This window comes from Podarcis cretensis (genome assembly GCF_951804945.1).
Source record: "Podarcis cretensis genome assembly, chromosome: 5".
Classification (NCBI taxonomy): domain Eukaryota; kingdom Metazoa; phylum Chordata; class Lepidosauria; order Squamata; family Lacertidae; genus Podarcis; species Podarcis cretensis.
In genome coordinates this window covers 29,808,962-29,831,375 of record NC_137174.1, presented here as the reverse complement: position 1 = coordinate 29,831,375, position 22,414 = coordinate 29,808,962, and the positions used below count along the sequence as shown (strand labels likewise).

The 22,414-nt window shown below is 40.0% G+C and overlaps 1 protein-coding gene and 1 long non-coding RNA gene across 2 annotated transcripts; both read left to right on the top strand.

The window, feature by feature from the left end:
• The first annotated feature begins 4,273 nt into the window (after positions 1–4,273).
• On the top strand, positions 4,274–21,104 carry SLC25A16 (solute carrier family 25 member 16). Its single transcript, XM_079976475.1, has 9 exons — positions 4,274–4,519; positions 6,036–6,128; positions 8,730–8,863; positions 10,780–10,843; positions 12,860–12,981; positions 13,803–13,869; positions 16,308–16,470; positions 18,917–18,985; positions 20,687–21,104. The coding sequence occupies exons 1-9, from the start codon at positions 4,411–4,413 to the stop codon at positions 20,841–20,843; spliced, it is 978 nt and encodes a 325-aa protein (XP_079832601.1). The 5' UTR covers positions 4,274–4,410; the 3' UTR covers positions 20,844–21,104.
• On the top strand, positions 17,849–18,379 carry LOC307216340. Its single transcript, XR_013839040.1, has 2 exons — positions 17,849–17,970; positions 18,006–18,379. It is a non-coding gene; the product is annotated as an uncharacterized lncRNA (long non-coding RNA).
• Positions 21,105–22,414: the final 1,310 nt, after the last annotated feature.

The window sequence follows — 22,414 nt, the reverse complement described above, 5'->3', positions numbered from 1 at the left end:
TTTATCCATACCAAATTGTGGTTAAAAACAGGAAAATGCAACAGGCTAGGCTTCTCCCCCCCCCCCCCCAGGTAGCTGGCAGCTATAAAGTAATTTAGGACAAATAATATAACTCAGTATATATCTAACCATTGTTTCCCATCATAGTGGAAAGTATTCAGGTGAGCTGTGAGAAGGCACCACACCTTATATTCATAACTACATTCATATTTCCATATGGGAGTACTTTGTTCTCACTTTGACTTCAGTCGTCAAGCATTACATTGTGTTGCCCTCAGATTTAATTACTGTTTTCTTTGTCCTGAAAAGTAGTTCCTACCTGTTTATCTGCGCTGGGTATGACCAAATATTTTGCCTGTTAAGAGGGCACCCTAACTAAAGTACTTGCAAAAGGGGATGGGAGGTGTAACCATAGATCAGAAGGTGGTGGTTGTTTCGTTAAATTTATATACCACCCTTCATTTGAAGAATAGTTAGTTAAAACAAAACAGCCCCCCAAACATCTATACTAGTATGAGCTACTAATGAAGCATGACACCAGCTTACATCACATTCAGAGATATAGAGAACCGTAGAGCCAAATATTATTTATAGGACAAGTAAGTATAGTTTGTCAGTTATGGGAATTAATGCTGAGATTACAGTACCTTGACACCTTGTTTCTTATTCCATTTATAAACCATTTTACAACCTTGATGCTTATTTGTATGCATGGTTTTATCCCTGTCACATACGTCAGTAAATGTGCATTAATGGATCTGATCCATACACACACAATTTGAATGGGTACCAGTTTATGCCCACAAAAGCATTCAGCAGAACACAATTAACTACTGACATCACATTGCAGAGAAGGATTGCCATTTCACTGGAGGCAGTGATGACTTAATGAAATAAGTATATACAAATTACCGTATATAGAAAACTATGATGGGCAGAATAATAGCACTTTTTGCTTTTCACTAAGCCTTATGTTTTCAGAAATGTGCAGGAATTGAGTGCATTTATTTATTTATGTTATTGAGGAATAACCTTTTGAAATGAAAATTTTCCAAGGCTATTTTACATCTACTTATTTATTTATCAATAAAATCATTTATAGGCTAATACAGTTAATGTAATAACACTTGAAACCAGTGTCTAAATCAGTGTCAACAGCAGGGTACAACTGTTTCCAATTAAACCAGTAAAAAGCCATAGCCTTTTTTAAAACAGAAATGAATGACAGTTTAAAGTCCAACTCACCATTTAAATAAAGAACAGATTGAAAAAGAAACGTATTTAAAGCCCACCTAAATGCAAGCAGGGAGTGGCCTTGACACACCTCTCCATGATGAGTGGGGAAGTTTCATAAATGTGGGGCCGCAGTTCAAATGACATGTCCTTTTCTTTTTTTAAGTACTCTATGCAATTCTACCAGATCTGCCAAAAGTTGGAAGACATGGTGTGCTATTGATTTAGCCGGAAACTCTTTTTTATTGCAAGAGCGGAACAGTGCAAATTCCTTTTATAAAGTCAAAAGTATGAGTGTGAGAAAAGCATTGATGGAAGAATTAAAGGTGGTCATGGAAGTTCTAAGAAAGTGCCTCACCCTGACTAAAATATAAAGCAAGAACTTCCCATAGGCCCTGCTTAAATTTTCAACAGTGTAAGTGTATATTTTCTCTTCTTGCAACACTTCCTTCCTATAAAACATGGGTAGGCAAACTAAGGCCCGGGGGCCGGATCCGTCCCAATTGCCTTCTAAATCCAGCCCGCAGACGGTCCAGGAATCAGTGTGTTTTTACATGAGTAGAATGTGTCCTTGTATTTAAAATGCATCTCTGGGTTATTTATGGGGCATAGGAATTCGTTCATTTCCACCCCTTCAAAATATAGTCCGCCTCCCACAAGGTCTGAGGGATGGTGGACCAGCCCCCTGCTGAAAAAGTTTGCTGACCCCTGCTATAAAACATACTCCCATGTACATCAAAATGATGTCTGTACTACAGCAGCAATTGCCACGTTGAGGGTCATGCTCCATTAGTGGGTTAAGGGACTTTTGCGAGGCTTCCTAGGAGGACAGGCTGTAGTTGAAGAGACTAGAGTGTTATGTGGGAAATGTCACATTCAGAAACTAGAAACAGGATCACGAAACCCTTAATTTTCAGCACGTCAGTCCCACAAAACAGAAAAAGGTGATCTACTTCAAATTGCATAAGCAAACCAGATCTCTCCAATGAGCTGTGTTTCTGCAGTTTTGAAACAGCATCCTTAAGAGTGGAGTATGGTCCAGTGAGCAGCTTCTTAGGCTTGGACTTGAATGAGTGGGTTTGTCTGCTACAGATGCACTAAGCAGCCTGGGAGAAATCCCTTTCCCTCACCTTCAGATCCTCATCTGTAAAAAGGCAAAATAAGTTACCTACCTAGTGCATAACTTCAAAGGTTAGACATAGCAAGGGTGAACACTGACTGCAAGGTATCCCCTTAGAATTGGATCTGAAAGTCCCCCTTTGCTGTGTTCCTATATCTGTTGATGATGCAAAGAAAAGTTTTACCTATCCCTTACAAGGAACATCAGTGTAAATACTAAAATGTCTTTACTGTTTTAAAGTGTTAATTGCCACTATCTTTTATTTGTTCACTTTGAATTTGGAGATTTGTATGGCATGGCTCAAACTGCATTTTAGCTATCTAATCTTTGGCTATGTACACATTAGCAGCTTAAAATGCAGCAAACTAATTTCCCCCACTGTGTTTCAAATACTGGTACTTTTAAACATTGCTGTACACAGCAGAGAGAGAGTGGGGACATCTTCATTTGATGCACATTACCTGACCTGTATCTCCATGTCCCCTGTCCCTCCTGTTCAATAGAGCTGTCATCTGCTTGTGGCTTATGTTTTCAAACTGGATGGAAGCTGGTTTGAGGGAAAGTGCATCAAACACAAGTATTTACAAAGAAACAGAAAAATACGCATGGATTGTGACTAAATATACCAGTGGTGGGAGCACACTGGAGCTGGTAATGTGTGGACAGCCTTTATCTCTACCTCTTTCATAAGGGCTTTTTGAAGGGGCATAACTAGAGATTCCAAAAAAAGAGTAGTTTTGTATCACAGTGAAAAGTTAAAGAATTTTTTTTAACAAAGTAATGAAATGTGAAGGTGATGGTGACAGGGTGTTCCACCTCACCCCTTATATATAGCTTCAGAATCCACTTTGGACAACACCTTTATTATTATTATTATTAATTGAACTTATATACAGGCCTATATCAGGGGGTCTCAGGGCAGTTCACAGAATAAAATCAAGATATAAAACCACAAATACATAATAAAAACAACTATAATGTAATCAGAAAATTCTTCATTAAGGCAAGATGTTACACAAAGGGAGGCAGGCTTTTTCCTTTTTTTTAGTACTCTGTGCACTTTTTTGTATCAGATCTGCAAACTGTTGGAAGGCATGATACCGAGCTGCTTGGCGTGCTGATTTAGCTGAAAACTCTTTTCATGGAAAGAGCAGGATAGCACAAAGACCTTTTATAAAGTGAAAAGCACAACAAAGAATTCTGGATAACGCAAATTGCCACAATTTTGTGCCTAGTAAAGGGTATTACATAACTGCAATAATATATATATAAACCTGCGGCAATTGCTTTTTTAATGTGTCGTCCCTCCACCCCACGGGCGGCAAGGCTATGCAATGATCAACTCTGCCAGTGGAATTTCCGCCCGCCCTGCCGTAGTTAAAAAGCCAAGAAGCCCGACCGGGGGGCGGGGGCTGTTGGGGGAGAAGAGGGGGGGGGCGGAACACCAGAAAAGGCGGCGCATATATTTGCGCCCTTCTCAACCGCAGGCTCTTCCTTGCACTTCAAGTGGGCTGGACTGGATGACCCTCGGGGTCCCTTTCCCCCTCGACCTCCCCCTGAGGCCCATCCGGGGACGCCTGGCCGCTTTCCCTTCCCACTTCCCCTGAAGCCACACAGCCGGCCTCCTCAGTTGGAGCGGGCGGGGAAAAGGGAGCCGAGGAGGCCGGGGGGAGGAGACGCGCCGCCGCCGGCTGCCGAGCGAGCTTCTCCCGCCGCCTCCTGACGCGATCACGGGGCGCCGCCGCGGGCCTGGCCGAGCAGCTCCCGGAGGCCGTGGCCCTCGCACCATGCCCGGGGCGCGGCAGAAGACGCTCCTCCCCGGCTTGCAAGGCCTCCGATAGAGGAGCCTGTACGAGGAGGCCCGTCTCTTTCCCTTTCTCCTCCTCTCCTTTCTCGGCGTCCGCGGCCGAGCCCCGCCTCCCAGCCGGGCTGGGCGGAGGCAGAGCCAGCCCGGCAGCATGTGCTGAAGGCGCTGGGTGCTGGCCGGGCCCAGCCGCGTCTCCCTCTTCCCCTTCCTCCTCCTGCCGCTGCGCTTGCGAGGGACCCAGCACGGCCCCATGGCTACGGAGGCGGCGGCGGCGGCAGCGGCAGCGGGGCCCAGCCCCCGCCTGCCTTCGTCGCCCGCGCGGAGGGACTTCTACTGGCTCCGCTCGCTCGTCGCCGGAGGTAAACACGGAACAATCCTCTTTATTTGGCGGGCAGGGGTGGCGAGGCGAGGGGGCCGGCGGCTTCTTGGTGCTCGCACGACCCCCCCCCCCAAAGAAAAATCTATGTTTTTGGACGCCCGGCTGCGTTTTCCCTTTTCGAGGGAAACTCGGAATCCCATTAACTCTGATCCGTGGAATTCCCACGATACGCTCGTCTTGGGTTTTTTGCTTACACGCGCCCACCGTGTTGCCCTTGACTCCGTTTGCTCTGCGTCTTAGGCTCTCGTCGCTCTTCAAGGCTGCCTACTGTAGAGTTGAGAACCGAGGCGGAGCTTGTTCCTTGAAGGAGAAGCTATACTTATAGCCCCGACACCTGTCCCGGGGTCGGATTCTGCTCTGCTTTGCCCCGAGTCCTTCCTCCCCGAGCTTTCTTGGTATAAATAGTAGATCGAACCGAGCTGATAGGGCAGACTTAAAGAAACTCTGAAAGATAGTGTCTGTTTCCTAAGAACTTGACATGCATACCTGTATCCCTTCCCTAGGTAAGAAAGAGACATAATGTACTGCAGGCAAACATCTTGAACCCTGCTTAATAATCGTTATCAGATTACCTTAATTGTAAGCAAAATCAACAATAAGTATAAGACAGCAGCTTGCTTTCCCCCCTAACCTTGAAAGATCTGACGTTCAAAGGTTATTTAAATGACAGTTGTAAAGTGGTAAGGAAAGAATAACTGGAGGTACCGCTGTATTGCATCCTAAACTGCTTGCAAGCTTTTGTATCATTTGTAGTTGATCTGACTTGGAAGTTGAATGATACAGCACAGATGCTGCATAAGGCTTGGTGGTATGGTGATGGTTGAGAGTTAACATCTTGATACAACTTCTTTGTGGGAGGTGGACCTTTAACAGAAGAAGATACTATAAAAGAGCTGATCCATAATTACTGCTGAGCTGTACCAACATTTAATGATTGATTTGGAAGGGCTGGAGTTGGTGAGCCTTATGAAAAAAGTATTTGATGCCTTGATATACTTGGCAAAGATACCTCTATACTTGCAATAAATTAAATAAATACAATACCTATAATGGGTTCTCTGCTGAATCACATGCCCATATTTCAAAAGAGTAGTCCTGTTGTAGCAAACACTGTTGTTAAGGTTTCATAAGATTCTTTATTGTGTTCATATGACCAGGAGTGTTAGGTTTTTCGCAACTTGGAGGAGATATTAGGAAGCAGAATCTCCACCGTAAGGTGAGGCATTCCTGGAAATGAACATCAGCATATATAGTACAATGAATCAGCTTTATGTTGCTAAAAGAAAATGGAACAGAATGTGAAACCTTGTGCATAGATTGCATAACATGACTACTTTGCCAGTGAAGATAATGCCCACTGAGTGAGGGAGGCCATGCTTTTCAGGTATGGGATGAACCTTGAAAAGATAAAACTTTAAAAATAACTTGCTGAATGTTTGACATGCTGTAACATTTGGCAGTCAGCAAACAGAGTTGTTCATTTTTGTCTCTGAAAGGTGTTGCGGGATGCTGTGCCAAAACAACCATTGCTCCATTGGATCGAGTAAAGATTTTGTTACAAGCCCATAATCGTCATTACAAAAATCTTGGTAAGACAGTTTTCGTGTATTTTGCATTCCTGTATCTGTAAGGGAAGTATATTTCATTTTCAGTTTCCTGCAATATTGTCAGCAAATACAGCATTTGGAGGAAAATTTGTGTTTAATCCCTGTGCTTTTCAATGAGATTTCAAAGTTAAATTTTGCAAACCTTGAATTTGAAAGATAGGGTTGATACTGTTTTTTTCTCCACAGGTTAGATATACAGGCAGTGACCATTTTGTGCGGGGGTTCCATTCTCCCTCCCTGTGTGTCATGTAGCACATATAAGCGCACCCTGCCCTGTTACCCCCCCCCCCCGCTCCGCCCCCCGTTATGCCCGTTTCCCTTACTCCTCCATTCTGACCCATGTGTCAGTGATCACACATCAATTGGCTGGGCCTAACATGGTCACTGGCAGCACCTTATAAAAATGGCCGGCTTTCTTTAAAATCAATGTTGCCAGGCATTCTTTTCAGAGCTGGAACCCACATTTAGCCTAAACATGCATTTGGAAACTCACTTCTTCATGATTCTCCATTATTATTATTTTTATGGTGCTAGTCATGGGCATAGCCAAGATTTTTGTTTGGGGGGGGGAGCCAAAGTTGAGTTACTGTTTTTTTAAGGAGATCACCCCCTAAAGTAGTTGATTTTTTTGGGGAAATCACAGGTAAAAATACCCCCCAAAAGAGTACATTGGGGGGCAGGCTTTTGTTGGGGGGGGGAATCCTACCCACCCTTGCCTACACCCATGGTGCTAGTTCTGCTCTTGCAGTCCACTTTAAAAATTGAAGATACAGTTTGGCTCCTGTATTCTGATGCACAGTGAATGGAAGCCAGTAAACCTAATAAAAATTCAGATCATTCTTAAAAGCATGGGGGAGATGTTCATGATGCCATATTTTAAGGTTAAGCTTCTCTCATTTGTTCCCCCATTTTGTATGACAGAATCAACATTGGCTTAGTATGATTACCAGTAGCCTTGTCTGAGGCCCTCAGCTGTGGGGACTTCACTCATTCTCCTCTCCAACTGCACATTGTCACTGACCTCACATGGATGTTGGAAAATCCCATTGAGTTTATTTTACTAACCAAGGAGTGAACATAGTTGTACTTACCATATTTACTTGAATCTAATGTGCACCTTTTCTGGCCAAATCACATTGAGAAAATTAAGTGCGCATTAGATTCGGTGGCACATTTACATTTGCCAGCAAATACTTTTTTTGGTTTCAAGGTTCTGAAAATTGTGGTGCACATTAGATTTGATGGCACATTATACTCAAGTAAGTACGGTACTATGTAAGATTGAGAGAAGAGAGGCAAACCCCTAGTTTGCACACACTTTGACTTGATTGCCAAATTTAGCTGAAATTGGTAAATGTTTTAGCACAATGTGATGAAAGAAATTCTAAGGACACTCTATATTAGGAGATCCTAATATGATATTACTGTTGTGACGTGGGGTTTGTGATTTCAGCTCTCTTGACATAATATGCTGGAGACAGTTCTCTAGTAACACTTCTTTATTACAGCAACAAGACTGGGGCCTGATGGAGGGAAGAGCTACATTTATAGGGACAGGGAACTAGCTAGAAAGGATACAATTTTGGAGGGAACAATATCAGGCAATCACAGTCCTGCCTTTTGGAGGAAACCAATAAGACAGAGGATCCAAATACAGCAGCTTAAATGAACCAATAGTAGCTGTACCCTCTGGAACCAAAAGGCAGTTACTTTACCCTAATGCAAATACAGACAATAATAATACAGATATAAAATCCTTTGACTCAATACACAACAATTACTTTGTCCAAATTTCCAATATGGTATAATGTAGGCCCCCCCCCCAAAAAAAAGAATGCTTCTGTGTTTATTATAATTTGTTAGATTAGTTTTAAAATGTTTTGATTAACTAAAATGGAGACCCATTTAAATCAGTAGATTAAAACAAACCCGATGTTTAAATACATATGCTGATAGAAACTGCAGTCAGTGAATATTCCCTTAACAGGTGTTTAGTTTGGTATGTGTCTGAGAGAATGGGGAATGTTGCTAAGAAAATCTGATATAGCACTTGTGTGCATAAACTAAAAACAGAGGGTTTTCTGTAGGAAGGTAAGTGGAATGCAAATGCAATCTTTTTATTTGATTCTAGCATGCTGAGGGTGTTGCAGGCTTGCAAACATTCTAACTACATGTGTCCCTGAACACAGCAAGGTTTGTAGAAATTGGGTGAGGCTGAGTAAATATCAGCAGAGACTGTTTGAGCAAAGTCCTCCTCCACTGTTCATATGCCATTATCAGATGTCATTTTTCCTTCCTCCCAAGTTTTGAGATCCGACTTTCCCTTTTTATTTCTTCCTCCAGTTACTGTTTCGGGGGGTTGTTTATAGAAATTTTGATTTAGTCTCTCATTTGTCCACTCACCATTTCTCTTCACTTTTCGGTTCTTTCAGCCTGTTTCTATCATTCCTCCTGCCCAGCTTCCTGAACATGCTGTTTATCTTATGATAAAATCTTCTTGTACTTTGTTGGATCGTTTAGCTATCACTTTTCTGTTGGTTGGCTGATCATTTTCTTCTTGTTTTCATTCTTTATTCATCACAGGCGTGATCTCTACCTTGCGTGCTGTTCCCAAAAAGGAGGGTTACCTGGGATTCTATAAAGGAAATGGAGCAATGATGATTAGAATATTTCCATATGGTGCAATTCAGTTTACAGCATTTGGCCAGTATAAAAAGGTAGCTGCATTTAACTTCCCTCATGTCAGCTGTACTATCTGTGGTTGGTTAATATGTATAAATTGACATATTTATTATGTATAACTGCCAGTTGCCTTGTTTCTTTCCCCCCAAAATAGTGATTTGAGTAATGCAATTACTTCTACTTTTTATGTTTATGCTGTAAACATCAAGACTATTACCTCTGCAAGTTTAATTAAAAACTAAAATTGAACAGTATAACAGTAACGATGGGTTGAGTGAGGCCAAATAAACTTGAGCCCAGCAAGAGAAATTAAAGGAGGAGCGGCAAGAAAAAGCACTCCTGTTAGGGGCCTCAGGATATACCACAGCATGTTGTGGTCGGACATCACTTGTATTAATTGAAATATATTATGAGTTGCATAAAACTTGTTGAATTTCTTAACACCAGTTACCCTCTCTACATTATGGACATTTATTGACCTATAAATATGTAATCTATTTAAGCAAATCATTTTACATTTCATTCTATATATTATTAAAATGTCAAATATGTCTTTGTATGTAAATCACATAATCTGCACAATTTGGCTCTTTCCGACTTCAATATGAAATGGAGCAACAGGGGAATATGCAAGTACAGTGGTACCTTGGTTTAAGAACAGCTTAGTTTATGAACAACTTGGTTTAAGAATGCTGCAAACCCGGAAGAGAGTGTTTTGGTTTGTGAACTTTGCCTTGGAATAAGAACATGTTTTGCTTCCTGTTAAGTGTTCCATTTGTAAATTGAGTCCCCCGCTGCTATGGGAAAGCATGCCTTGATTTAAGAACGCTTTGGATTAAGAACGCATTAAGTTCATAAACCAAGGTACCACTGTACCGATTTCTAAATAACTGTTTATATATGGTATAAAATGGATAACAGCATGTATAAGAGTAGTGTTTGAGATACAGCACAGCCTTTTCTTTAGTGGAGTTTACCCTTTGGAAATCTCTGCACCTGGAGAGCTGCCAGGCTGCTTCTCTTTCTGTAGATCAGTGGTTTTCAACTACAGTGGTACCTCGGGTTACATATACTTCAGGTTACATATGCTTCAGGTTATAGACTCCGCTAACCCAGAAATAGTACCTCGGGTTAAGCACTTTGCTTCAGGATGAGAACAGAAATCGTGCTCCAGCGGTGCGGCGGCAGCAGGAGGCCCCATTAGCTAAAGTGGTGCTTCAGGTTAAGAACGGACCTCCGAAACGAATTAAGTACTTAACCCGAGGTACCACTGTAGTGTGCTGTGGCACCCTGGGGACTCCCAAGGAGTGGGGGAGAGGAGAGAAGGCTGAGGGAACACTCCACAAGGGAGGGTGTTTGAAAAGGGGTGAGGGGCTGCCATCTCTGCAGGCAAGGGGTGACATAACTGGGCTCCTGAGCCCCACAGGGGTGACGCAGCAAGAAATTTATTTGGTCAAGGGAGCCGTGGACCCAAAAAGGTTGAAAACCTCTGCTATAGATTGATGAAGGCTTTTCCCAGCTATTGGGGATATGGAATCACTGCTATTGGTGCACTTAGGAACTTAGTAAAGAAATGAGGGGTGGGGTGGAGGGGAATCCTGAGGTTTGCAGAATTGCAACGCATTTTTCAAACATACAAAAAAACCTCCTAAGTAGCAAAAGAAAAAAAAGACAATTAGCTGTCGAAGGATATGATGCATCCCCCCATATTTGATGCGCTGTGTTCACCTTAATCAAAACTTTTCTTTTGTAAGACATTGCAAAAAAATCAAAATCGGAAATTGGAGCCGCCAATAAGAAATATATTAAAGTAGTTGAGGCTGTTATTTAAAATGTAGTCAGAAGCATTAAACCATTGGTGTTTGTTTTCAATCTACTGACCAGTGGAGCTCACTTAAAGTGTGCTGAAGGATTATTGTTTTTTCACTCTATAAATTTGATCTTTTCATAGATGATAAAGCAGAAGCTTGGCATTTCTGGGCATATTCACCGGTTAATGGCTGGATCCATGGCAGGTATTTCCTTCTTATGTATATTTAACTATTCTTTTGTTTTGCTTGCCAATCTTTAAATTGCGGTTTAGTAATCAAAGTCCAAGCTAAAGGCTGTTGTCTTTAATCAGTTAAAGTTAATAAAATAGATCATAGAATCATAGAGTTGTAGAGTTGGAAGGGACTACGAGGGTCAATCTAGTCCAAACGCCTGCAGTGCAGGAATCCCTTTATCCACGTGGTGCTCGAACCTGCAACCTTTTTAAAAAGCCATTTAAGATGTCTTGCATGATGAAATACTTGGATTTCATCTTTCCCATTGCTAATCAATTTCATTTGGGTATTCTTGAATGCTAGTATTAAACAGGGAGAAATATCTCCCCACCCCAATTATAGTTTGTTAGGCATCATAACAAGGTAAATGCTCCTGACGTCTATTTTAACTACATCATAATCCTCATGGATTGAAATAGTTGGTTAGAGCATCTTTTCCCTCTACATACAGTACACAAAACTGCAACACGTGGAAATAATTTCACAGGGAACTACATATTTATGGTCTCTGAAATTTATGTGTAAGCTGAGGAATAGAAAGGGGTAAGAGAGAGAAATAAAAAGGAGAAGGAAATAGAAAGGGAAATTCACTGCCAAGAGATTATGGGGTAGCAATAACACCTTTCCTGGTGTAGCTGGCAGGGCACATCTAGTGCAGATGTAAATCTAATATATTATATAAGAAATGAACACATGAACAGTCTTCATAGTTTTAGGTATACTGCAAGAGTGGCCTGGATAATATTAATATGGAAGGAAGAATAAAAACACACTGAAATGTGCAATCAGAATGTGAATTTTAGGTTTTGTATTTCATTTCACTTTTAATTTGTATACTGCCCTTCTTTATTACTGTACACAAGTTGGTTTACAAGCTGAAGAAACAACAGAGATCTCACAACTTATTAACAACTTGAGCCAATACAAAAATGTCAGAATTAAACATAACTTTAAAATAGACTTGTATCAAATAAAGTAATATTCAGTAACCCTTTAGAATATAATACTACACAATAAAATAAAATATCAGCAAATAATAAACAGAAATTCACTCTTAACAATTATAATAATTAATTTCTAAACTCTAGTCAGTTAAAAAAAACGAAAGCAAGTCACAGTGCATAAATTAACACAAAACAAATTGAGAAGCAAAGACACAAATTGAGAAGCAAAGACGCATAAAATCACCCCCCCCCCAATAGTCATCCTTCTAGCACTGGGGGGGGGGGGGATTCCTTTGCATCAAGGCTATGGGGGGGGGGGATGCCAAGAAAAGTCTGTTGTAATGCGTCTTTTCAAAGTAGCAAAGATAAACATTATGGGGAAAACTTTCCACCCTGGATTTCCTGAGTCTTGTGTAATTCAAATCTTGGTAGTAACTCTTCATTGGTGGATAATTGCCTTAGTCTCCTTTAAGGAAAAAACAACTAGACTGAAGCAGAGGGGAAAACATGATTTCAGCTATTCAAAACACAAGTGCCCTTCATCCCAGGCATTTTGAGAACAAAGGGATTTAAGCCTTCCAAATGCAAAAGCAGGAATAAGTACCAAACACATATGGTTATGCTGGCTTCGTTTCCTGGGGTGGAGTGGGGATAGTGTGCTAGTTTAAGCATATGAAACATGCACATTTTAAAAGTGTCATTCCTTTTTTTCTAAGTTGCAGTGATTTTAAGGAAGCAGCTTAGTTCTTAACCAGAGTTTCTGTGACTTAACTGATTCCTGAAAGTTCTGCATGACGTCATTCATTCCTGTGTGCAGCCTCCCTGACTTTAGCATGTTACTTGCATAAAAATTATCTGTGTTCCCAACTCTTTGGAGAAGTTACTTATAAGCCTCCAAATGTGAAAACAAGGTTGAATTTAAAAAATCACCCTCTATTTAAAGGACCCTTTGTGGTTTTCTGTTAGCGATGTTCTTGATATTGGCATGTCACAACTGTGTTGCCCAGTTCAGGTCATATTTGTGGTTTTTTTTGTTTTGAAGGTATAACTGCAGTAATTTGCACTTACCCTCTTGACATGGTGAGAGCACGTCTGGCATTCCAAGTAAAAGGGGATCACACATACACTGGAATTATTCATGCATTCAAGACCATTTATACGAAGGTAGCTTGTTTATCTCTTTTGTTTTAGTGCTATTGTGTTGCTGGTTTCTGAGGCTAACAATTTTTTTAAAAAACAAGCTTTTAAGGATCTTGAAACAGCTGTTCTGTGTAAACATCTCTCACTCTGTTCTGCTGTTTGTGGGTAGATGTTGATAGCTGCATATTGGGAGAAGAGTGGCAGAGTGAAAAATACAGTTTTGAAAATGATACTGCTCATGAGATTTGATAGTGGTTCACAAAATAAAATAATAGAAACATTTATATTTTAAATGTTACGATTATCTGTCAGCCCTCTTGGAATGCACCCTAAATCATAGTAACAAATAAAATCATTCCCAGTAAACAGCAAAATCGGCAAAACAAACAGAACAAGAGCATGCAATAGTAAAAAAAAAAAAGCATACTTAAGTCATCAACTCTTTGGAAGTACAATAGAAGACACAGTTTTGTCTTTTTGGGAGAGAGTTTCATAGCAGTGAGGCTGCCTCAGAGCACTAAACTAGGTGCACACATGCTTAATAAACATGTATACCTGTGTATCTCCAGGTATACCTGTGTGCCTCCAGGAGCAACTCCACCCCCATTATTCAGGTTGGACACTGAGATCCACAACTGGGTTTGTCCCTGAAAGTTTGGATCGGATCACAAAATTTGCGTATAAAGAGACACCTTAAAAAAGAAAAAACCTGACCAAAAGCAAAAGGCTGATTTCATTTCCTTGTGCAAAACATCACTCTAATCTAATGTATGTACACTTTGTACTCAGTGCAATTAAATATTTGTTGTTTGTTTGTTCTTTTCATCATTGGCTTACTCCAAAAGGAAGGTGGTTTGCAAGGATTTTATCGAGGGCTTACGCCAACAGTTGTAGGAATGGCTCCATATGCAGGTGAGTTGAACTTGAATGAGAGTCTTTCCTAGTGAACCTCTTGGTGTTTAATTTTGATTTGCAAAACTGTTCACATTGCTGCTGTTAAAATAAAAATTGCACATGTTAAGTGGTGCTAGGATTTGCATAGAGAAGGTTGCTGCCGGGAATTTATTATATAATTATAGTGACTTGTTTGTGGAACGGTCCCCCCCAACTAGTACAGATGTACACTGAGAACCATCTATAAAATGCTCTACTGACTGTCCTTAGTTGTCCTAACAGTCTGAAAGATCTGCATAAGCACAAAATCACTGGTAAAGTAACCAACTATTACAGACTGTTAACAAAAATGGAAATATGCAGTCTTATAGCCACATGGAGTCTCTTTTTTATTTGAATTTTAAGCGGTGATCTTGACATCTATTCCACTATGCATTCTAGAATTTATAGGGGTTGTTTTTGCACCAATCTATCTGCACTTGTATATTCCTCAATTCTGAAACCAATTGTACAGTTCCTGTTACCTTTTGTCTTGACAGCTGGTGTTGATTTTGAGTATCTCCTATCACTTTTTTCTTTCATTTGTAGTGGGGAAGGCACCGTATTTTCCGCTCTATAAGACGCATCAGACCACAAGACGGACCTAGTTTTTGGAGGAGGAAGACAAGAAAAAAAATATTCTGAATCTCAGAAGCCAGAACAGCAAGAGGGATCGCTGCGCAGTGAAAGCAGCAATCCCTCTTGCTGTTCTGGCTTCTGTGATAGCTGCGCAGCCTGAATTCGCTCCATAAGACGCACACACATTTCCCCTTACTTTTTAGGAGGGAAAAAGTGAGTCTTATAGAGCAAAAAATACGGTAGTTTTCTAATATCAATACATGTTTCACTGCACCTAGAATAGACTGAAAGGTGTAACATGGCGTTTACATATTCATTTCCTTTCCTGAAGCATTTTAACTCTTCCCCATAACACCCGTGTGAAGTTTTTCTCACCTGCCTATCAGTACTAAGTGCCTTCAAGAACCCCAGCCTGGTTCTTATCATTAGATCTCCTTGCTGAGCCCCTCACTCTTCCAAAGTAAAGATAGAACTCTTCTCATCCTTAGGCACCTATTTATTTTTTATTTGGGTTCAGGATTCCTGTCACCCTTCTTAATTTCTGGCAGGTAGGAACCTTACCACGCCCTGTTGCTTAGTATAGGACCTCTTTCTGACTTTCCACTGTGCAAATTACCCATAGACAACCTCCTGTCCTCCCCCCTTAACTCTCTCTCAGACTGGTTCCCTTTAGCCAGAGCTTACCAACCTTCCTTCTGCTTGCTATTTCGTTTACCACAACTACTCCCCTGCAAAGTTTCTCAGCCCATAGTTACCCATTCTTGCCCTCTCCTATTTACCATCAAACTCCTTCCTCCATATTTGGCCCCCTGCTCTTCTGTATATGCACATGGTCTCCTTCTTCCATACACACATGCTTCTTCTTCTTCTTCTCTCTGTCTCTCTCTCTCTCTCTCTGTCTCTCTCTCTCTCCCTCCCTCCCCCTCACACACACATTTACAGTGGTACCTCGGGTTAAGTACTTAATTCATTCCGGAGGTCCGTTCTTAACCTGAAACTGTTCTTAACCTGAAGCACCACTTTAGCTAATGGGGCCGCCACTGCCGCTGCACCGCCGGAGCACGATTTCTGTTCTCATCCTGAAGCAAAGTTCTTAACCTGAGGTACTATTTCTGGATTAGCGGAGTCTGTAACCTGAAGCGTATGTAACCCGAGGTACCACTGTACATGCTTCGGTTCCCGAGGTGCTACTTTGAGGCAAGCCTTGAGGTCTCTTCAAAGCACCATAGAAACTGTGGTGCCTGGTGCACCACACACCCCAATTAAAACTCTGAAAATACACGTCCCAACATAATTCCCACATCCCGGATACTTTGTGCCAGATTGTGGTGTTGGTGTCAGATGCAAGTGATAAAAAAAAATGAAGATTGATTCTTCAATACATACTTGAAAACAATTTCACAATGTGACTATCCTCAAACAGAGAAGATGTGACTCAGCTAGGGCTAAGAGAGCTTTCCAGACTTTTCATGTTGGTGACAGACTTTTTGTGACACAGTAACACAGTTTTACTAGCAAACCAGAGGTTAAACTCACCCCTTTCCAGCCCTGGGAGGAGCACGGGGAGCATTCATGTGACATACCTACACACTTCAGCCAACACACTGGTGTTGTGACACAGTTTGGAAAGCTCTGATAAGTATCATTGATTTTTTTCCTCCATGAGGAAAGAGCTTGGTGCAAGCTCTACACTCCTTTTTATATATGAGTTTTAACTGTGCTTAGCCTTTGATTGGATTGTGCCTTTGTTGTTTATGTAGCTTGTTGTGGTATTGTTTCCATTAAAGTTACATTTTTCCCTTTCAGGTTTCCATTAAAGTTACATTTTTCCCTTTCAGGTTTCTCATTTTTTACCTTTGGTACCTTAAAGAGTGTGGGACTTGCCCAAGCGCCTACCCTGCTTGGGAAGCCTTGCTTAGATAATCCTGATGTCTTAGTTTTGAAAACTCATGTAAATTTGCTGTGTGGTGGCATAGCTGGAGCAATAGCACAGACAATATCGTAAGTTTTTCTAGTATTTTACTGCACTGAATTGTTAGGATAGCTTGCATTAGTATTGTAAGTAAACAAAATTCCTACCTTGGAAATCATGAAATTTTAATTTCGTCATAATCTAAGGCATCAGCCACACCTTTGTGGTATGGGAAAAAAGCCTATTGCTCAATTTAAAATGGGGCAATAATGCCCCAGGCAAAAAGAAACTTTCATACTTTAATAGTAAAGAACAGTATATTGTGGCATTTGACACCAGAGATATCTATTTTCAGGTCTCGCCCTATGTTTTGTGATTGCATTTTTAAGGTTTCAAACTGTTTTTTATATTGTATCTTAAATTGTTGTAATCCACCGTGGAACCTTAGGCTGCTGCTGTTGCTGCTGATAGTCATGATGATGATAGATGCTGCTGACAGCATATTGCATTCTGCAAAAGTTTTTGAAGGCTGCAACTCTTGAGTTGTAGACCTAGACATAGCTTTTATTCATTATGACTTCCTTCAAAAACATTTGAACTGATCAGTTTGTTTACTGATAAGAGTGCAGTCCATTAGGCAACTGCTTTCTCTGTCAATTTAGTAAAACTGTACTATTACAGCTAGAAGTTGGAAAATCATAATCTTTATACAGCAGTGATAATGTGAGTCATAATAACTTGTATAGTTGTCAAATTAAACCTCTGGGAGGATCAGAGAATGGTTGGAGTACCTCATACTACCAATTTGCTAAGCCAAGCCGATCTGCACTTGATCAATGACTAGAAGTCCCATGTAAGAGCAGTGTACAAATAGAATAAAAATACTAAAAAGCTAGACCCCAGAACGTGTTGTTTTCCAAGGAAGGGTTTTCAAAATCCAACTTTAAACATGAGAAAGTAAAACAAACCTAAATAAGGCTACAATCCTATTCCCACTTGCCTAGGAGTAAGCCCTATTGAACTCAGTGGGACTTATTTCTGAGTAGAAATGTTTAGGATTGCACAGTAAATATGTATTGTAACATACAATAAATGTTTTTCCAATATAGTATTTATGAATTACATAGGCTGGCATTCACATTAAAATGTATTTTAATTTTCTCAGTTTAAGTATTAGAGTGCGAAAATTAAAACACATTTCTCTGTATCCTGACCTATCATTCCCTTTTACCAAGGAGCTCATGGTAGCATAAATAACAGTTCTCTCCCCATTTTATCCTCACAGCAGCCCTGTGTGGTAGGCTAGGCTGAGAATTAATGACTGACCCAAGGCCACCCAATGAGCTTCATGGCTGTGTGAGGATTTGAATTTGGCTCTTATGTAACACTAACTGCTAAACCACACTGGCAATGCAGGGTGTTAAGAATTTTAGATGCTGCTTTAAATATTATAGGTCAGAAATTTTTAAAAAATGAGCTGCAAAGGTGTTTCACACAACTTGATGCCAGTGAGTTCCATTATTTTCCCCCTGGCATCTCCTTTTCACATATGTTTAGTTGTGTGATGGGCAGGTATGTTACATTTTTTTGTCCTTTAAAATATTGGGACTTTGTTGGGACAAAGTTAGTTACTATGGTGTCAGTAAAGGAGGTGTAAGCATGTGCTTTCATTGAGAGAGCTGAATACGAGGGACTTAAATGCTTAATTTGGGCTGGATTGTAGCCTTCTTCTGTTTTGAGCCTTAAACCTTGTTTTTACACAAACCATGTTTAACTTCAGAGATTATATTTCTATGAAACTGAATACATCCTGTAGTTCTTAATATTTGTTTGATTTTTGTATTTATTTTTCTGATAATTTTAAGTAGCATAAACTTGAATCTCCTATTTCCTTGTAAAGGAAACCCTAATGTAAAGAAGCTCATAGTTCTGTAAAAACAGTTCGTGCTTAACATGCAAAAAAATCATAGGCTCTATCCTCAGCATCTCCTTTCTAAAGACCTTCGACATTGGAGCTAGGAAATACTTTTGCCTGAGACCTAGGAGAGCTGATTCTAGTCAGAGTAGATACTGTATTTACACAAATCTAATGTGCCATCAAATCTAATGCGCATCTCAATTTTCAAAACCTTGAAACCAAAAAATTATTTGCTGGCGAATGTAAATGCACCATCAAATCTAATGCGCACCCTAATTTTCATGATGTAATTCGGCCAAAAAAGGTGTGCATTACATTTGAGTAAATACGTTAATACTGGGATAGGTGGACTAATGATCTGATTCAGTATAAGACACCATCATATGTTCCACACAGTTCTTATTTCTCATATGAATTTCCTTTAACTGTACTTCATTGTGCAAATACTTGCAGCACTGTGGTTTTTTTTTAAATTTTTAATTTATTGAACAACAAAAAAGCAGACAATACACACAAAGAAAAAAGCAACAACGCACAAACAAAAACAAACAACAAAATAATGTAAGTTCAACACAAAGAGCTTGTTTTGGGGAAAAAACCCATCTTTTTCTTCCCAGATATCCTCTTGATGTAACACGTAGACGAATGCAGTTGGGAGCAATACTTCCGGAGTCCGAAAAGTGCCTGTAAGTTTAGTTTGGTGCCTTAAATGAAATTGAAAACTGATATCTTATTCTGCTACTTTATAACAGCTCTTTACAATTTTAGCATCCTTTTCTTGTCCTTTGATTAAAAGATATATATTATTTGCAAAGTTACGAAATTTATACCAGCCAAGGATGCATTTTGGCAAATTTCTACAGTGGTACATTCAAAAAAAGTGGGTAGAGATTTGTTCTCAGTGTATGATCCTAATGCATCAGTTTCCTTCCATCACTTCTTATCCTTGATGTAGAGATGGGATTTTGTCAGTTTTTAATAGGCTGTGTCACTATGTGAACCATAGTGGACCCAAGTTTTCAAAAACAGCCGATGAAAGAGGTGTAAGCCAGTTTCTGGACTGTGTCCCTTCAGACTACAGGTGGGGATTCATTCACATAACAGTTGGTGGCGTCTCCATACATAACTGGCATGTCAGGAAGAATTCTCGTCTTCCGAAATGCCGGTTGGTTCTTCCATATAACATGCACATAGAATTGAGATTCAGTCCCTTCAATCAAATCCCATCTGCCGTTTAAAGTGATACAGTCCTGAAACAGGCTTACCATTGCATTTCCACCCCTCCAAAATGATTTAACAGTTCATTATGTTGTGCCTATCAGAGGCAGTTCAACTGTGACTTAAGGAGAAGTGGCTGCCACAAATGACTGGTCTAGTATGCATTCTGGGGTTGCAGAATAGCATTAGAATTAGAAATTAGAAATGAAGACTTCTTGATGCATTATGGCTAGAGTCCTTAACAAGCCTTTGGTGATTTTTGTCCTAATCATTATCAGACTTGAACTTTTAAAATAGGTTTTTATTGTTAAATTGCTTCAGGATGTTTTGTGGAAAGCGATTGGTTGATTGATGTGGATGTGAAGGCCCAGGACTTCCCATAGACTATTCCTCACCTCCTGTTTTCATCTCTCTTTAAATTGCTGACAAGAAACAGCCTGCTACAAAACTAAGGCAGTTATGCTTTTTGAGGTTGCAACCCTATACAGTATGCATTTACCTGGGAGTGAGCTCCATTAAGATAACTGGATCTGAGGAAGCATTGATAGAATTGCTCTGTAAATTTCATAAATATGCCAAATACAACAATCTTACTGGTTTATTACTTTATAAATAATACATTTTGTTACAGTACAGGTCAGATAAGAAAATGAATATTGCATAGATTTCCTAAGGGAATAAACTTTTTCCTCATGACTCCAAATTTTCCAGAAATTTTACAATTTTGGGTAGTGCTTGATGCAATTTTTACTAATTTCTGTGTAACTTTTCCGGGAGACTTCCTGATGGATTGTGTTGCTTGTTATGGTGGATTCTGTCCTAGTTCGTAAGTAGGAGATGTGGGACGGTTGGATTTTCAACCTAAAGCAACAAATATTTGTGCCTTTTCTGCATGCTGTATTTCTTATGTCCTTTCCATATGTTAACAAAGAGACCTAATCCACAACTTGACAAAGTTTTGCATCCTCCTTTTAACAACCACCTTGCTTTTTCCCCCAATTCCAATTTCCTGTGCTGCACAAGTGAAATCATTTTGTAGCCATTTTTAGTAACCAGTTTGTAAAATTCAAATATTGTGTAGTAGTTTCTAGATTTTTAAAACATTATTGAAAGCAAATAGTAAAGCTTTCATTTCAAGTATATTAAAATTTACTCTGTTCTGTTTCTAGTACAATGGTACAGACACTGAAGTATGTTTATGGAAATCATGGAATACGAAGAGGATTATACCGAGGATTATCCCTGAATTATGTTCGGTGTATTCCTTCACAGGCTGTCGCCTTCACCACCTACGAATTTATGAAGCAGTTCTTGCACCTCAATTAAAGACTCTTAAATTTTATTGAAAAACAATTCTTTTTTTTTTGTATTGTATTTATCTGTGAAAATTCCCGTGGGAATCACTGGTTCTTATAGTGCTTTCTTTACCAGAAGAAGTATAGCATGTAAATGGGACAGAAGTTGAATAAGTTCTTTGTTATGCATACATACAGTGTGGAAGGTCACTGATGGAAATAAAAATAAATTGGGGAATTTACTGTGAAAAGTAAATCAATTTTAGGAGTTCCAAATGATTATTTTTTTAAATGGAGAGTTTAAATATCTGCTTTTCTAAAGAGTTGACAATATACCTTAACTAAAACATAAAAGTAATTGTAGATCCGCTTGGAAACCCATTTCAATGAATTCACTTTGACTTGCTTTCATGCAATTAAGTTTAAGGTACTGCTGTACTTCTGCAGTTAACATGCCAATTACTTCAGAATTTATTAATGTAATCTCATTAATGGATTACAGTCCCTTCATTTTATTTTCAGATTTTCTAGTAGCTAGAAAGTATATAATTTCACAATTTATTTCCATGATACAGATCTCCTTGAGTGGGAACTCAAAAGTGGTGCTCTGTTTGTTCCAAGGGGTTTGCAGTACTTATTTTTTGTCTTTGAACTGTTCATAATGCTGCTTTAGAAACTTCTGTTAGAGGTTGGAGTAGATGTGATATAGAAGATCATGTGATGTTTGGGGGCTTGCTTTTAAAATTGGGAAAGTGGTGCTCTAGGAGGCTGTGTTTAGGCCTTTCCTGCAGTTTATCCCCCCCTTGCCCCACAATAAAGCTGATACAAGCTTCATGGGATGCAGGAGAGTAAGAAACAGCATCTCTGAACTTCAAATCAGCCACATTGAGTTCTTGGATATAAAGCCAGCATAGGTGATTGTTGTCATGCACCTCCCATTTCATTTCTATTTTGCCCCTAGAACAATTTGTCATTAAGCTCTGGGAATTGTTTCAAAGAAAGTAAGTCTAAAGCCTTATTGGACTCCTGGAATTCCATGACCTTTTGGATACTGGATCTTACTTTTCTATATGATGCACCTCCCCATTCTAGTCATGCCTACTCAGAAGTAAGTCCCACTGAATTCAGTGGAGCTCTCAGGTAAACGGGTACAGGCAGTAGCCTAAAGAAGCCTATCTTATTAATCCAGCACTATCCAGCAGTTCTCAACCTGTGGGTCCCCAGATGTTGTTGGACTACAACTCCCATCATCCCTGAGCTCTGGCCTTGCTAGCTAGGGGTGATGGGAGTTGTAGTTCAACAACATCTGGGGACCCACAGGTTGAGAAAGGCTGCTTGAAACCCTTTCATGCCATTTCTCACTTCTCTGATGTGTCTGCATCACCTGACCCCTCTACTTTCCATGTGTTGGAGGGGGAACTTTTACAGTTGGGCGGCTTCCTGATGCATATATTCACCCTCCAATGCATAGAAGGTGGAGAGTCTGGGGGAGGGGACATACGGGGGAAAGAGGTACAGTCTTACTCCCCCTTCTCACAAACATGAGCAATTGCACAGATGTTATGTGATTGATTAATGAGGAAACATATTTAACTTGTTTTA

Coding starts and splice junctions, on each gene's coding strand:
- SLC25A16 (XM_079976475.1), top strand. CDS start 4,411: ATGGCTACGGAGGCGGCGGCGGCGGCAGCGGCAGCGGGGCCCAGCCCC. Junction 6,129..8,729: donor TCGTCATTACAAAAATCTTG/GTAAGACAGTTT, acceptor TATTCATCACAG/GCGTGATCTCTACCTTGCGT. Junction 8,864..10,779: donor CATTTGGCCAGTATAAAAAG/GTAGCTGCATTT, acceptor ATCTTTTCATAG/ATGATAAAGCAGAAGCTTGG.